This window comes from Bufo bufo, chromosome 2, assembly GCF_905171765.1.
Source record: "Bufo bufo chromosome 2, aBufBuf1.1, whole genome shotgun sequence".
Lineage (NCBI taxonomy): Eukaryota > Metazoa > Chordata > Amphibia > Anura > Bufonidae > Bufo > Bufo bufo.
In genome coordinates this window covers 730,640,207-730,658,510 of record NC_053390.1, presented here as the reverse complement: position 1 = coordinate 730,658,510, position 18,304 = coordinate 730,640,207, and the positions used below count along the sequence as shown (strand labels likewise).

The following is an 18,304-nucleotide window of genomic DNA, read 5'->3' as shown; positions in this document are numbered from 1 at the left end:
GGGTCTATAGTGGTGCAATGACATCATCGCTCTGCCTGCGCTAGGACAAATGCAATGCATTGCAGATACCGACATGGAAAGAGAGCGAGGCGAGTCCTGCTGGCGGACATAATATTATTTTACTGGGGGTATTATTATTGGCCACAATATGGAGAGCATGGCTTCTAATAGGGTACTCTTGGGGGGCGTTATCACTATTGGGGGGACGGTAGGGGGAACTATTACTAGTGAGGGAACTCAGAGCATTATTACTATTGATCGGACTTTAGGGAGCACTTTGGGAACTGTCTGTATTGCGCTGTTATTTTGTAAGTAAAGTATTTGGGGGTATTGGGGAGCACAGCGGGCACAGTATTGGGGGTAGGGGCAGGATATCACTTTTGGTGCACCAGGGTGAGGTGGATGATGTAAAAGTGAGAAATCTAACATGTTTGTGTGGCAAACTCTGCAGAGAAGAGATGTTGCTGAAATACCTTGTCATGGCGGACTGGCCCAAATGAAGATGAGGAAAGAACATCTACATCGGAGGAGATGTCACTGGATATAAGAGGTATGTGGCGCATTTAGCAGTAGGGCTGGTGGGAGGGGTTGGATTGAAAATTTGGCATGAGCGTGTGGGCGCCATTTCAGTTTTCACCTCTGGCAGCAGAAAAGCTAGAATTGGGCCAGGCCACAACTTTCAACTGTTTCTTTTTCCTAAGGATGCAGATACAGTTGTAGACAGACAGGGAACCACTGCTGGGAATGGTGATTCCTGGTAGGCTGTCCTGATTAGGGCCCCCAGAAATGACAAGCCTGCCCCTGTGTGTCCCTGCAAAGACTACCACTGGCAGAATGGTTTAGATAGTGTCAGTCACATCCTCAAAGAGTAACACCAAATATTTCATGGGGTATTCAACTAGTTACTAAAACAGACATGCCAGGAGAGGTGAGAGGTCCTCTTTAAGTTAGAGCATCTATTGCTTGCTTGTTATGGTACTCACTGGGGTTCTATAAATCCACCTATAACATCTTCTGACAGTATACTGCAGCATAAATGTGGGTAGAATTCCAAATTAAATCTCCTGAAATGGTAAAATCATGCAGAAGAATGGAGTAGGTGCACTAATGCATACAGATTCCTTGCAGGCTGGTGCAGTCCATGTAATAGTTTTGCAGTTACACAGAACTGCAGCCAATTTCACATGGGTGTAACATGACTGCAAATTCTGGCCTGACTCTGGGTCTGATCACCAGAACATTACAGGCCCTTATGATGTTGTTAGTTCATGTGGTCAGACCAGCGGCCGGGCCAGTAATACAGGCGCAGAAATGGACACCTGTATTACAATTGTAGGAAACTAACAACCAATAAATAGATGTCAATGGAAAAATGTGTGTGTTAAACTGACAGTAAACCCATTAAATAGCACACATATAGTATAATACAGCAAAATACAATTCAACTCCTATGGTAAGTTGAGCGCTGTCAAGAAGATTGCACACCTACAATACTGCGATATCATTGTATAATACATGTATACCGACACAGGTGATAAGTGATTCAATACCTGACCTCATGTCATCATTACATCCTGTCCATTGCAGTGCTGCTGCATGAGAGTCAGTATGGGGTCTAAACAAGAAATCCCAATACATCAACAGTGTACTGACATAATGCAACCAAAATGCAAGGGGCAATGGGTGAAAAAGAGGACATGAAGCAGCCAATACTGACCAGGAGAGGAGAGAGGATGATGGCACCAACCCGACACGCGTTTCGCCTCGCTTCTTCAGGGGGCGTGTCGAAACACTTTGAAAGATCCTACATACTGTTTCAGATCTTAAGCACTGTTGCGCTTACATCAGTCTAAGGTAATACAAAGGCCTCAGTGAGATGCTCAGGACACGCCCCCTGAAGAACAGAGGCGAAACGCGCGTCGGGTTGGTGCCATCATCCTCTCTCCTCTCCTGGTCAGTATTGGCTGCTTCATGTCCTCTTTTTCACCCATTGCCCCTTGCATTTTGGTTACACTATGTCAGTACACTGTTGATGTATTGGGATTTCTTGCTTAGACCCCATACTGACTCTCATGCAGCAGCACTACAATGGACAGGATGTAATGATGACATGAGGTCAGGTATTGAATCGCTTATCACCTGTGTCGGTATACATGTATTATACAATGATATCGCAGTATTGTAGGTGTGCAATCTTCTTGACAGCGCTCAACTTACCATAGGAGTTGATATTATTAGGAGGGATGGTGGTCTTTATACTTGTCACAGTATACTTCTGCACTGCTACTACTATATGAAATTGTATTTTGCTGTATTATGTACTTATTTATTCTCTTTTAATTAATAAAGATCGAGTTATACAAATTCTAGGAAACTAGCCTATATCACATTTTGTATTCTATTTGGGAAATGGAAACTGGATGCTCTTCCCAATGTTACCGTGCCTTAATACTCAGGTACTGGGTAAACTTGCACCTGTCTTCATAAGAGGAATCTTGTTGTTTTTTGGGAATCACACACAGTCCTCCTATGAAGATTTGGCTATTTGAAGGGGCAGTAAAAGATTAGAAAAGGTTTTTTTTTTTTTTTTACTTTTACCATCGCTCCTCTCCAGTCCATGCGCTGTGTCTGCCACTGCAGGTCAAAAGAATAGAGCCAGAGTGCAATCTCAGACACAGGCCACGATTCTGATGCAAAAGCAGGCCCCATTTTCCTAATTTCGTTTTTGTCCTGGTTATAGCAGACATAGGACAGGCATCCAGATCTCACCAAACAGCTCCTCACCTCTACCCGAGTGTAACATAGAGGCAATGTGATATTGGGGCTAACTCCAGTCACCTCTGGATTTGTTTGGCTTTGAGCAGCATTATTCCTGAATATGCAATGAAATGCTAAACAATAGGAAATATATTCTCTAAATATATACTACGATACTATAGTATAACTAGTACCTTTTATAGAAATACATAAAGAAGCAGTAGAACTGAAGCAAATTGTGATCTACCAGTCCAAAGATGATGGACGCTGCAATTCGAGCACTGGTTGATCCATGTTAATCCATATACAGTATAAATGCACTTTCTTTGAGATCAATAATGGAAAAATTAAAACTTAAAAACTGTACAGTATAGGACTGATAATAGGGATTGACTGGCAGCGTAAGGTATAGAGATGGAATATTTCTTAAAACTGATTCTCAAACAGTTTATTTTCCATTGTGCAAGTATTCCTGTAGGCAGCATATAAGAGTAATTAGAGATGTCAAGCGATCATAAATTGATTTGAGTGAGGTACAGTGTGAACACCGCCAGAGCGACGCCACACACAGGCAATAGTATATAATTCCTGTATTTCTGCCATACAGACGGCTGGATTTCCACTTCCTCTTTCTTCCTGTTCTTCTTCTTCTTTCCTTTCAGGCGATTCTCAAAAGCTTCTAATTCCGCCTTCAAAAAGAACAACATGCAATTACATTGTGTTTAACACCAGTAAATTGTAGCTGATTTCTATAAGGTGGATTTAGACGGCGCAATAATCAGCCAGATTATCCCGAACGAGCATTCCTGCAAACGCTCGTTCCCGTCATTCTGCCCGTGTAAAGGTGCCGCCAATCACCCAAAATGTATGGGGATGAGCGATCACAATCATATAGTTATATCATAGCTCCCATTGTAGTGCATGGGGGCTACACAAACACGGATAACTAACTCCAGAAGTTACAGAAGCAGAATAGCTTCTTCACTACAATTACTTACAGAAACAGCCGGGTGCCAGCCAGCTCCTCTGTGTCCGTAAGCCTGGCCACCAGGGGAGGCGCTTAATCCCATCTCCCGAGGAAAAGACGTCAGGGGACAACCCCGTTTTGGACTCTAAATTAGGGCAAGTACGATCAGAAGCCCCAAGAGGGCTGTCACTGTTTTCACACCTAGCCTCCAGACAGGCAGCAGGAGAGAAGAAACCTACCGCCATTATAACATATAGGGTTGGAGGATTCAAACTGTGCAAAGACTAGCGATCCCTCGACATTAACAGCTTGAAAACAAAGCAAACAACTCTGGGGAAATATGTTTTCTGTTACACAACATTTGGTTTTCTGCAATCTGTAAGGGAAAGGAACATGATATTTTATGTGGCGGTGATGAAAGAGAAAAGGAATGGCTTCTGCCAGATGTAACATTGAGGCTATCACATCATCAATTAGACTCATCATACAAGTTATGATTTAGTTGGTGGAAGTGTGCCTGCATTAGTTTTTTGCAGTCCTGATACAGAAGACATGTGTTTTGAATACAAGCACGTTCTACGGCTCAATCCACACTTACAAGAGGCCAAACGATACGTAACAGTGAACGTTTTTTATTATATTCATCAATAATACCACTTCAGTATAATAAAGTCAAGGCTCTACAAGTCTTCCGGCCATATGAACATCTTTGTAAATCTCATTCAAAGGGAATGTGCCTTGTGGGGATTTGCTCTGGTAGGTAGGACTAGCGGATGCAGTATAGAGGCAAAGTACACAGTTCTTGAATCAAACAGCGGTGTTTTGTTCACACCGTTGTGCCTTTTCATGAGTGTAAACATTTATATACGAGTATTCTAGTTATAATGGATATGCATTGCCTTTAAGAGCAATGTTGGTTTATAATCACTATTTTGTATGGATTTAAAATTAAGTTTTGTTGCAATACTACCATTATCTGAGATTGGTCATCGTTTTGGGCAAAGCAAGGGCTCATATCTGTCATTTTCTTGATTGAATTTCTGTATATAAATCAATTGATTTTATATCTCTCACAATTTTAAAGCCGTATTGAATAATATTCTTGTGTTGGTTGAGTAGTGTTTTGTTGGCACTATATAGTGGCGAATTCTGGGTACTGCATATCATTGTATATTATTGAGATTTACATTGATTACTTTTTGATTATATTTAAAATTATTGTATAATAAATCATTTATATTTTGCATAGACGATGGTACCCTGTTGTTTATTAGTGATTGCAGAAAATAATTAGGTTCTCGATCGAACTCTTGGAGATGTTCATGTCCATCTCACGGAACAATATCATTTAAATAATTTTTCTTTTGATCCATTACTTTTTTTTTATATGAAGCATTTGGTCTTTATATAACCCGACATAAAATGGACGCCCTAGTGAGAAAGGCACAATAACACACAAGGAAAGTCCATAAACAATAAAAGTCACCTTTTTTTCCTGGGTGTTAATTCACACCTTGTTAGGCGTTCAGCCTCATCAAGTCCATAGGCGGCCTGTTCGCCTTTAGAGGGGCCTAAGTCCTCCAGCCCGGCTCAAACCTCAAATCCCAGCACAGCCCTCAGTTCACAGCACACAGACTCCTGAGCTCCACTGTCAGAGGGAGGTAAATCCACACACCTGGCAGTGCTGGCTGGTTTTTATGCCTGGCAAAACCTGGCCTGGAACATGGGGAGTAGTCACCCATTCAGCACTTTGACTACTCCCAGTAAGAGCTGTTCCGGATCAGCTATAACAGCCATGCTAAATCTTTAGGTGTCAATTAGCAATAGCTGCTGCTGACACATAAAATACCGGCTCTTACTTCACCGAGGCCAGAAACCTCAGTGACACATACCTTTTTCATCCATTATTATTTCAGGTACCTTCTTACAGCCACCTATCATTCTTTCTGCCTATTGAAACCAGATATCCTTTTTTGCTAATTATTATTTTTTCTCTCTTATTAAACATTTTTTATTATGTTTTCTTCACATGATTATGGGGGCAGCCATCTTGCCTGTACAGATAAGCTTTACAGCAAACACTTGGGTCACAGACATGATAGACTGGAGGGGACTCACTCTATGGGAGATTGCTGGAGACATATTTATCGATGCAAAATTCACTGTACAGGGAGGGAGCAGATAAGTTGTGACCATCACCTATTGTGACTGTTGGATCACGTGTAATCTATTTATAGCTGTTATCTTTCATTGTAATCCCACCTGTGATAATGAGATGACTGCTGAAAAAGGGATCTCTACAGAACAGGAAATCTGGACATATTAGGATTAGTGGCCAATGTGAAAAGTACAAGATTTGAGGATTTCTTTTTAAAGTATATGTAGAGACATGGAAAATGTAATTATACATAAAAATCATCAATAATTAATAGGTCATTTTATTTCCCTTTAAAATGTACAGCTTGGTAGATCTTGGTATTTCTGCTTGCTGCTATCTCTACAAGCAACAGGTGGATTTGGTGATCTCTGTAATGGGGACACCCCTTTGCTCGGTTTTCCTTCCTTTGAGGGATATCTGGCTTTCACCGTGTTGAAGACCCATAACTGGGGCTCCACGGTAATTTTGCATATCACTGTTTCCCAGGGAGCTTTGCACTTTGGATTGCTGCGTCGAGACTCTTAAATGAGGCTCCACAGTGTTTTCTGTAGCTGGTCTCCCTAAGATCAGCCATTGTTTTGTTTGAGTAGCCTCCAAGACATTGCTTCCGGTTAGCCAGAATTCTACTCCACACTGATGAGGGGCAACACCCCGAAACAGCTGTCTGTGGATGAATAACTGGCTTAGGTTTTCCCCGTCACATCCTTAAAGCTTGTAAAAGAGTGGGATCTTGACATAGGGGCCACTTAATATGGTGGATTTGGTGATCTCTGTAATGGGGACACCCCTTTGCTCGGTTTTCCTTCCTTTGAGGGATATCTGGCTTTCACTGTGTTGAAGACCCATAACTGGGGCTCCACGGTTATTTTGCACTACAAGCAACAGGGAATTCCTTGCTGCCTCATCCTTGTCTACTTAGGCTACTTTCACACCTGCGTTCAGGTGTCCGCTCGTGAGCTCCGTTTGAAGGGGCTCACGAGCGGTCCTGAACGCAGCCGTCCAGCCCTGATGCATTCTCAATGGAGGCGGATCCGCTGAGAATGCATCCGCCTGCCAGCGCTCAGCCTCCGCTCTGCTCAGTGAGCGGACACCTGAACGCTGCTTGCAGCGTTCGGGTGTCCGCCTGGCCGTGCGGAGGCGAGCGGATCCGTCCAGACTTACAATGTAAGTCAATGGGGACGGATCCGCTTGAAGATGACACCATATGGCTCAATCTTCAAGCGGATCCGTCCCCCATTGACTTTCAATGTAAAGTCTGAACGGATCCGCTCAGGCTACTTTCAGACTTAGAAAATTTTCTAAGTTATAATGCAGACGGATCCGTTCTAAACGGATGCGAGCGTCTGCATTATAGGAGCGGATCCGTCTGATGAAACATCAGACGGATCAGCTCCGAACGCTAGTGTGAAAGTAGCCTTACTAACATAGTTTGAGGCAGATGCTATGCAACTGTCTTACACCTGAATCTGGTTCATCTTATCTCGCTTAGCCTGGTTAATTTATGGAGGATTTTTTGACTGGATAGCATTCCTTTAAATCCTTAGAGTGTCTATGCCTTTTTGTCGAGAATAGTGAAAGCTCTGTGCAATAGCTGTGCGTCCAGACTTATCATGGTCTAGTTTATTGGTATTGTATCAGTATTCTGGGCCGTGTGTTTCTGCGCTACTAGCATAGTAACTGTTTTCATGTAGATTTCTTAGTTGCTAAAATAGTAATATTTCTTTGCTGTTAGCATGGTCATTGTGTTCTTGTCGATTGATTTGTCTCGTCTTAGCGGTCTTGCTGAGTTATATGGCAGAGCAGGGTCCTTTCCGCAGTGTCTTTATTTGTGCTCACTGTCATTCACTGTTCTCAGACTGAATCCCATTCCCATCTCCCGTCTTCTCCTTTGCCAGACTTACATTCTCTTCATCCGTTGACATCATTATTTGGTTTCTGCAATCTATCAGCGAGTTACTTCTGCGCAATTGTTGCCTGCCAGTTACTGCACACACCACGGTCTCTCTCCCTAGCAATAGCTAGTGATCGCTCCAGGATCATATGGCTGTGTGCCCTGCATTATCCCTCCACCTCCTAGGCTAAGTATCAACATTGAATTTCTACTCCTCGATGCATTTCAACATCACTAACACACGATATTTCATCAGGAGTTTTAGGTTAGCATTAGGGCTCATGCACACAACCGTATGTATTTTGCAGTCCGCAAAAACGGATCAGCAAAAAATACGGATGACGTCCGTGTGCATTCTGTATTTTGCGAAACAGAACAGCTGGTCCCCAATAGAACAGTCCTATCCTTGTCCGTTATGCGAACAGTAATAGGACATCAATTTTTTTGAGAAACGGACATATGGAAACAAAATACACAAAGTAACTTCTGTTTTTTTTTTTTGCAGACCCATAGAAATGAATGGTTCTGCATACAATCCGCAAAAAAAAAAAGGGAACGAACACGGAAAGAAAATACGTTTGTGTGCATGAGCCCTTAGACTGTGAGCACTCCTGGTTGGAAACACTGCTCAAGTGGTATCATTGATGCTGGCAAAGGGGGCACTTCCGATTCCTATGATGTTTCTATATGCTCTATCAAGCTTCAGCCCCTGACAAAGGAGTCTACATTTATATAACTGGCTGGGATAGGCGCATCATGCTACCGTGTGCCATCATGAGATTTGTAGCAAACACCTCTTCCAAACCTAGAATCTAAAAGCCAAGATGGTCCCTGATTTGTAGCAAGATGCTAGATAGAAGGGAATAAAATATACACAGGTGTCTAGTGTGACATTCAGGATAGACAGTATGACGGCGTGGAGTTTATGCTGGAGATTTTCCAATGACAAAGTTGAGTTTGGCAGGCCTCCCTTTTTGCCAAATATTCACAGCAGTGCTGGCCACCCCTCGTCTCCTGTACTTTAGTACACACGCTATGTATAAGCAACTCGATTGCTTCATTTACACTGCCCAACTGTCGGGCAGATAACTTTTCTGTGATTTTTGCTTCAAGTGTAAACGCGCTCCTATTTTATCTTGGGAGTAGAATTCCTGTACACTTTTGCCCTTCCTATCAAACAGACCGCCTTGTTTAGGTGGTACATAGAGGTGTGCGGGCTCTTCCGCTCATTGGTTGCTGGATGCACACAGAGGTAACTAGGAGCAACACACTATATTTGCAGAGTCTGCGCTCCTGAACATAGATGCTCAATGGCCTAGGTAGGCTTAGCGTAGGACCTGACTGACCTGAGACCACTTTAGCGGGGTAGGTGGGCACAGATGTGTTTTGATCAAAATATATTGGCTAAGAGTCTCAGATTTTATTACATCAGAATGAGGGCTTAGTCCATATAATGCTTGCATCTATTTTGTTAGTGCATTATTATCTTTTTTCCTCTGACTGAAAAGGACAGCAGCAGATTTTGTGATGACATTTTAGGCTCCTGCTCTTCCTGGACATTGTTTCCCCTTTAGTTAGTTTCATATATTTTTCAATGTCTGTCTGAATATGGGCTAATCTGCCACCTATCTAGTGTCATGGATGATGGATTTAAGAAAAGTTACTGTAAACACCATACTGATTGTCAGAGCCATTAAAGGGGTTCTGCACTTTCTTTTCACTGATGATCTATCCTCTGCATAGATCATCAGCTTCTGATCGGCGGGGGTCCGACACCCGGGACCCCCGCCGATCAGCTGTTTGAGAAGGCAGCGGCGCTCCAGCAGCGCCGCGGCCTTCTCACTGTTTACCGCCGGCCCACTGACGTCACGACTAGTATCAACTAGCGTGGGCGGGGCTAAGCTCCATTCAAGTGAACAGAGCTTAGCCCCGCCCACGCTAGTTGATACTAGTCGTGATGTCACTGGGCCGGCCGTAAACAGTGAGAAGGCCGCGGCGCTGCTGGAGCGCTGCTGCCTTCTCAAACAGCTGATCGGCGGGGGTCCCGGGTGTCGGACCCCGCCGATCAAAAGCTGATGATCTATCCAGAGGATAGATCATCAGTTAAATGAAAGTGCAGAACCCCTTTAAGGCTCAAAACGTCATCATGAATAACAGTGTCTGTACAAATCTCAAGATTTGGTTTAGCGGTACCTGTTGTCTACGTTTCTCTTCTTCGTTTGCTGCCTTTTCTTCTTCTTCTTTTATCTGTCAATATTAAAATAAGAGGATTAATCCATGGCTTCTGTTGCCTTATTTATGGTCTAGCCTTAGGGTGGGCCATCAATACCAGATTGGAGAGGTCCAACTCTCTGCACCGCCGCTGATCAGCTGAAACAAACGTCTTTTGTTTACCAGGCACGGCTCAGTACTATTTCTTGGTAGAGGCTCTGCCTGGTTTTGCGGTTCAATCCTATATATTCGAATTAGATAGATCTGCTAATAAAAGTAGGATCTGTGCCTGGTAAAAAATGAAAGGGATTGACACTCACTGAGGTGCCATGGTCTCTTTAATCTGCTAAATAAATGGATACCCCAGTGATATCGATGGCCCATCTTAAAAGGATGCACTGTCCTAGATGCCTATGGAGAGCATGGAATAATTGAACATGAAAGTGATGCTAAAGAGCTCAAGTATACACTCCTGGATACAGTTCTACCCACATTGGAAGACCAAAAAAACTCAAGAAAAACATGGTTGGTTGACAACTTGCACAAAATAATGACAATGTGCACGAAGAACATAAATGGGGGTGTTTCCGTTTCCTGCAAAGCGGGTGGATCATAGTGAGGCTGCGCAGTGATACACTGTAAATAGGAGTATATTTTAAAAGGGTTTTCCCACTCCTTTTCAACGCAAGCACATATGAACATGGGACCAACACAGATGCCTTCAGCTGCCAAGGGCACATGTAAGAGATCAGCCACTTTCATACGTATAAATCTTGCCCTTTAAGACCGACAACCTCCTTAAACATGAAAAATATGAATTAATATTATAAATTTTATAACTTTTCAAACATAAGAGTAATGAGTTTTAAATATTAATGGGGTCATTTATCAAACTGGTGTAACATAGAACTATCTTAGTTGCCCATAACAACCAATCAGAGTCCACCTTTCATTTTTGACAGCTCCTTTGGAAAATGAAAGGTGGAATCTGATTGGTTGCTATGGGAAACTAAGCCAATTCTACTTTACACCAGTTTGATAAATGACCCCATAAGAACTTTAAGGGGTTGTCCTTTTGAGGCTTTTTTTTATAGCTTTCTTCAGTGTGTTGCACCTGTTGAAAAACTCATACTCCCTCTCTCCCAGCCAATCTGTTCTGGCTCGACTGGCTGATCTTCTGGTGAGCCAGCACATCACCACTCAGGTCAGTCATTGCCAACAGTGGCACACGTGACTCCACCCATGAACGGAGCCAGGGAGCTGGAACGGAGTGACGGAGAGCAGGTGAGTTTTTCAACAGAAAGGGTCTGCTGAAAGTCCAAATAGCAGAAGAAGCCCTTTAAGTCTACAGAACTATGAAAGCTCTTATCTAACACATGCAGCTCAAGTAATGAAAAGCACTTTTGAAGGAATTTACCTCTACAGCTTTCTTCCTCGTTTCCAGGCACAGAGAGTCGCACTGTACAGAAACTTGACCGTCACGTGCCATGTTACATTGTAACTCCTGTGATGGGGACAAGCAAAACAATGGACGGACAGCTTAGAAAACAAAAAGCAGCACATACTTTATATTATAAACCCCCCTCCACATGTAAAATCCAGGCTGCCATAAATTACAGTATAGCTTAAATAAAATAAAAAAAAATAAAAAATAAAAATTCCTTATCGTCATACAAAGGGAACCACTGAGCAAAGAAAACACAGAATTCCTGTTAACTGCGCTGGGCATTTAGTAAATGTATGCACTTCTTTAGCACTGCTAGAAAAGCCCAGGAAGAGCTGTAGCTCTTCTTTGATATGTAGATATGACATTCTACAAGATTTCCGATTGGACCAAAAAATGAAAGCCAAATTTGCTCAAAGTGGGGACATAAATACACTGCTCAAAAAAATAAAGGGAACACTTAAACAACACAATGTAACTCCAAGTCAATCACACTTCTGTGAAATCAAACTGTCCACTTAGGAAGCAACACTGAGTGACAATCAATTTCACATGCTGTTGTGCAAATGGGATAGACAACAGGTGGAAATTATAGGCAATTAGCAAGACACCCCCAATAAAGGAGTGGTTCTGCAGGTGGTGACCACAGACCGCTTCTCAGTTCCTATGCTTCCTGGCTGATGTTTTGGTCCCTTTTGAATGCTGGCGGTGCTTTCACACTAGTGGTAGCATGAGACGGAGTCTACAATCCACACAAGTGGCTCAGGTAGTGCAGCTTATCCAGGATGGCACATCAATGCGAGCTGTGGCAAGAAGGTTTGCTGTGTCTGTCAGCGTAGTGTCCAGAGCATGGAGGCGCTACCAGGAGACAGGCCAGTACATCAGGAGACATGGAGGAGGCCGTAGGAGGGCAACAACCCAGCAGGAGGACTGCTACCTCCGCCTTTGTGCAAGGAGGAACAGGAGGAGCACTGCCAGAGCCCTGCAAAATGACCTCCAGCAGGCCACAAATGTGCATGTGTCTGCTCAAACGGTCATAAACAGACTCCATGAGGGTGATATGAGGGCCCGACGTCCACAGGTGGGGGTTGTGCTTACAGCCCAACACCGTGCAGGACGCTTGACATTTGCCAGAGAACACCAATATTGGCAAATTCGCTACTGGCGCCCTGTGCTCTTCACAGATGAAAGCAGGTTCACACTGAGCACATGTGACAGACGTGACAGTCTTGAGACGCCGTGGAGAACGTTCTGCTGCCTGCAACATCCTCCAGCATGACCGGTTTGGCATTGGGTCAGTAATGGTGTGGGGGGGCATTTCTTTGGAGGGCCGCACAGCCCTCCATGTGCTCGCCAGAGGTAGCCTGACTGCCATTAGGTACCGAGATGAGATCCTCAGACCCCTTGTGAGACCATATGCTGGTGCGGTTGGTCCTGGGTTCCTCCTAATGCAAGACAATGCTAGACCTCATGTGGCTGGAGTGTGTCAGCAGTTCCTGCAAGACGAAGGCATTGATGCTATGGACTGGCCCGCCCGTTCCCCAGACCTGAATCCAATTGAGCACATCTGGGACATCATGTCTCGCTCTATCCACCAACGTCACGTTGCACCACAGACTGTCCAGGAGTTGGCAGATGCTTTAGTCCAGGTCTGGGAGGAGATCCCTCAGGAGACCGTGCGCCACCTTATCAGGAACATGCACAGGCGTTGTAGGGAGGTCATACAGGCACGTGGAGGCCACACACACTACTGAGCCTCATTTTGACTTGTTTTAAGGACATTACATCAAAGTTGGATCAGCCTGTAGTGTGTTTTTCCACTTTAATTTTGAGGGTGACTCCAAATCCAGACCTCCATGGGTTGAAAAATTTGATTTCTGTTTTTTTATTTTTGTGTGATTTTGTTGTCAGCACATTCAACTATGTAAAGAACAAAGTATTTCAGAAGAATATTTAATTAATTCAGATCTAGGATGTGTTATTTTTGTGTTCCCTTTATTTTTTTGAGCAGTGTACAATGAAATGCTCTGATCTCATGGAGAGATGCCTCTGTCAGAGCAATAATTCTCAGAACAAATGCCACAACAAAATAGCCACATTCACCAGAACCACAAACCTATAAACCAGAAATGGACAGGAATTATTCAACGAGAGGAGTCAGCAGAAGGCCAACTCCAATACCTCGAGATGTGGCAATTCAGCTAAAATGATACTTGTGCAGAGGAACCACTGCTTCTTAATGAGCAGTACTTCTACACCATCTGAAACTTTCTACTAAAAACAAAACATATCTCCCAATATTTTTATAAATTAATAAGTGAATAAACAGAAAATACTTAAAGGAAATGTTTTGGCAAAAATTTTATCTGCCACCTCAACATAATTATGGGGGCTGCCATCTTGTCTGAGATGTTCTTAACGGCAGCCCCATGGACCATAGACACTATGGTCAGGAGTGGACCTCATTGACTATGGAGAGATTTCTAGACATGCTCTGTGACCTGTGCAGAGGTCATTGTACAAGGAAAGAATAGATAAGCTTTGACAATCAAATACTGTGAATGGTGGATCCTGTCTTATCTATACACAAAGGTTGTATCATTACAGGCAGGATTTGAATGTTTTCGGAAAGGAACACTTCCCTCCCAATAATCGGCTGCTCCTCTGGACGTGTAAATCTGCCATTAGTGGCCAGCGGGAAAACTAAAGGATTTTACATTTTTTCTTTCTATTTCACCTTACGGACTTGGCCATTTTTTGCAAATCTGACCAGTGTCACTTTAAGTGCTGATAACTTTAAAACGCTTTGACTTATCCAGGCCATTCTGAGACTGTTTTTTTGTCACATATTGTACTTCATGACACTGATAAAATGAAGTAAAAAAAAAAAAAATTTTTATTTATAAAATCATACCAAATTTACCAAAAATTTGTAAAAAATTTCAAATTTCCAAGTTTCAATTTCTCTACTTCTATAATACATAGTAATACCTCCAAAAATAGTTATTACTTTACATTCCCCATATCTCTACTTCATGTTTGGATCATTTTGGGAATGAGATTTTATGGGGATGTTACAAGGCTTAGAAGTTTAGAAACAAATCTTGAAATTTTTCAGAAATTTTCAAAAACCCAATTTTATGGGACCAGTTGAGGTCTGAAGTCACTTTGCGAGGCTTACATAATAGAAACCACCCAAAAATGACCCAATTCTATAAACTACCCCCCTCAAGGTAATCAAAACTGATTTTACAAACTTTGTTAACCCTTTAGGTGTTCCACAAGAATTAATGGAAAATAGAGATACAATTTCAAAATGTCACTTTTTTGGCAGATTTTCCATTTTAATAATTTTTTTCCAGTTACAAAGCAAGGGTTAACAGCCAAACCAAACTCAATATTTATGGCCCTGATTCTGTAGTTTACAGAAACACCCCATATGTGGTCGTAAACAGCTGTACCGGCACACGGCAGGGCGCAGAAGGAAAGGAATGCCATACGGTTTTTGGAAGGCAGATTTTGCTGGACTGTTTTTTTTTTTACACCTCGTCTCATTTGAAGCCGCCCTGATGCACCCCTAGAGTAGAAACTCCAAAAAAGTGGCCCAATTTTAGAAACTACGGGATAGGGTGGAAGTTTTGTTGGTACTAGTTTAGGGTACATATGATTTTTGGTTGCTCTATATTACACTTTTTGTGAGGCAAGATAATAAGAAATAGCTGTTTTGGCACCGTTTTTATTTTTTGTTATTTACAATATTCATCTGACAGGTTAGATCATGTGATATTTTTATAGACCAGGTTGTCACGGATGCGGCGATACCTAATATGTATACTTTTTTTTATTTATGTAAGTTTTACACAATGATTTTATTTTTGAAGCAAAAAAAAATCATGTTTTAGTGTTTCCATAGTCTGAGAGCCATAATTTTTTCAGTTTTTGGGCAATTACCTTGGGTAGGGTATGATTTTTGTGGGAGGAGATAATGGTTTTATTGGCACTATTTTGGGGTGCATATGACTTTTTGATCGCTTGCTGTTGTACTTTTTGTGATGTAAGGCGACAAAAAAATGGTTTATTTAGCACAGTTTTAATTTTTATGGTGTTCATCTGAGGGGGTAGGTCATGTGATATGTTTATAGAGCCGGTCGATACGGATGCGGCGATACCTAATATGGATACTTTTTTCCCCCTATTTTTTTTTTTACTTAATTTGGGGAAAATTACGTTTTTGTTTATTTTTACTTGAAACTTTAAATTTTTTTTGTGGAAAACTTTATTTTTTCAACTTTTTTTTTTCACTTTTTTTTTTGTCCCACTTTCGGACTTGAACTTTTCGGGGTCTAATCCTTTACAATGCATTCCAATACTTCTGTATTGGAATGCATTGACTGTCCGAGTAATACTGTGTGTATTACTTATACAGCTTCCGGCCTGTGAGATCCAGGGGGCTGGATATCACAGGCTCGTCACCGGAAGGCAGCGCGATGCCTTCCTTAGACATCGCGCTGCCTTCCATGCCATTGGGTCCCCCCCCACAGCCGCAACTGCAGGTAAAAGCTGCAAACCGCAGGTCTGAATTGACCTGCGGTTTGCGGCGCGATCGCAGATACAGGTGGGTCACATTACCCCCCCCCCCCCGGCATTGTGACAGGATGCCAGCTGAATGATTTCTGCGGGCATCCTGTTCCTATTAACTCCGCCGCAATGTTCTTTTAAACTTAAGGACTCTGCAAACATGTCCTAAGTCCTTAAGGGGTTAAAGAGGTTGTCTCACATCAGACATTGGGAGCAGAATGCTAGGATATGCCCCCAATTTCTGATAGGTGCTGGTCCCACCTCTGGGACGAGCAACTTTCTTTAGAAGGGAGCCTGCAAATGTACGGTTGCCCTCTATTTATTTATATGGGAGCGGCGAAAATAGTTGAGTGACGTGCTAGACTATTTTCAACAGTCCCACTGAAATGAATGGGAAGCGCGGAAATAGCCAAGTCAGCGCATGGCTATTTTCGGCGCTCCTACAGGATGCGCGGTGTGCTTTCCTTCACTTTGCAGGCTCCTTTCTAAAGTTGGATGTAGGTCCGACTTCCCACCTAGCGATATGGCCCTAATGTCTGAGATGGGAAAACCCCTTTAACATGGGAAATTAAAAATAAAATAGTCAAAAATTCTTAATTTTTAAAAAAAATTTAAGTGATTTAAACAATAAGTCATTTTCTGATAACACATTCCCTTTAAAGGGAGCCTGTCATCAACTGTATGCTGCCCATACTAACGGCAGAATAAAGTAGAGACAGGTGAGATGATTTCAGCGGTTTGTCATTTATAAGCAGTGATGGCCAGTTCGCCGGCGAACACATGCGGGCTGCCATGTTAAATCACAAGTCCGGCGATGCACAGGTAAGTCCTTACCTGTGCATGCGCCGCGAGCCGGTCTGAAACAAATGCGGTCACCGGGAGCAGGCAGTTTCCGAAAACAGCCGCTGGGGGCCTTCATCGGGCTGTTCTCGAGAACCAACATCACAATCATTGCAGACTGGGCCTGGAAAAGAGTCCCGGCCACCTGAGAAGAGTCCTGGTTATTCATGAATTCCTGCTCTCCTGCTGATGATGACTGACAGTCTTCTACCTGGTTCTCTCCCTTTCTCTCTAGGAGAGAACTGCCAATCATCAGCAGATGGGTGAGAGAGCAGGAGATTATGTATAACCAGGACTCTTCCAGGTAGATTTGACTCTTTTCAAGGCCCAGTCTGCAATGATTATGATGTTGGTTCTCGGCAACCACTTACTCTTAACTTATAAATGACAGACCCCTGAAATCAACTCACCTGTCTATACTTTATTCTGCCGTTAGTATGGGCAGCATTAAGTTGATCACAGGTTCCCTTTAAAGTGATATATATTTTCCTTATATGATATATTTATAATTACCTTAATTTGTTTCCACCTATAATTACCTTAATTTGTGTCTCTTTCTAGCTTAATCACTTAAACACATCCAATTAAAAAAAATAACTGCAGGAAAAAAGGTATATTTTGCACTATGGGATCAGCCTACAAAGTGTAAACCTGATTTGAAGCGGCCAGCCAGTCAGTCAATGGAAAGGCCTGCATTTTCCCATGGATGTCTAACACACTTCCCCATCATTACATCTTTTGTTCTGTATATTGTGGCACAGTACCAAGCCACAGAGACACTTGGAGAATTCCTCTGATGACTAGGTCAGTATACAGGAGTGCTGGAAAACAGTTTGACTTTCTAGCTGCTAGATTAGAGATTTAGTCTAATGACAGAAAGCAATGAAAATAAGTCATTGCAGGACCTTATATGAAGATCAGTGTCAGATCGGAAACGCATGTACTGACATCAGAGATATCATATACAGGTCATGAGAAAAGCAATGCACACCCTCTTTGAATACTTCGGTATCATGTATCAGGACATACTAAAAAAACATCTGGTCTTTAGGTCTTAAAATTAGGTAGCTACAACCTCAGATAACTCCCAACACATGACAAATTACACCATGTCATTATTTAACAAAAATGCAGAAGCTATGTGTGAAAAATGAATTACACACTAACAACTTCCATTGAAATTATGAGGGTAAGTAGCAACCAGATGATGCTAATCAAATGCCTATAACCCCTTTCCCCTGCATGCATTTTAGGGCTTAGTGCCCAAGCTATATTTTTTTTTTTTCATTTCTTGATTGTCGCTTTCCAAGCGCTGTTATTTTTTTATTTTTCCATTGCTGAAGCCATATGAGGGCTTGTTGTGGCCCCAGGCTGCCAAGTGAAGACAACGGTACCCAGTTATCTCATTCGTGGAGTGCCGATGGGACACAGAGGGAGCTCCCTCCCTCTAAACCACTT

The 18,304-nt window shown here is 42.6% G+C and overlaps 1 protein-coding gene across 2 annotated transcripts in view; it reads right to left on the bottom strand.

The window, feature by feature from the left end:
• Positions 1–2,445: 2,445 nt before the first annotated feature.
• NFXL1 (nuclear transcription factor, X-box binding like 1) overlaps positions 2,446–18,304 on the bottom strand; it is a 128,007-nt gene continuing 112,148 nt past the window's right edge. For both annotated transcript variants that reach the window (XM_040418905.1, XM_040418906.1), the window contains exons 21-23: positions 11,402–11,488; positions 9,967–10,020; positions 2,446–3,446 (exon numbers count right to left, since the gene is read on the bottom strand). In XM_040418905.1, the coding sequence (XP_040274839.1) occupies positions 3,270–3,446; positions 9,967–10,020; positions 11,402–11,488 (318 nt within the window). In that variant the 3' untranslated portion in view covers positions 2,446–3,269. The remainder of the gene's footprint in view (positions 3,447–9,966; positions 10,021–11,401; positions 11,489–18,304) is intronic.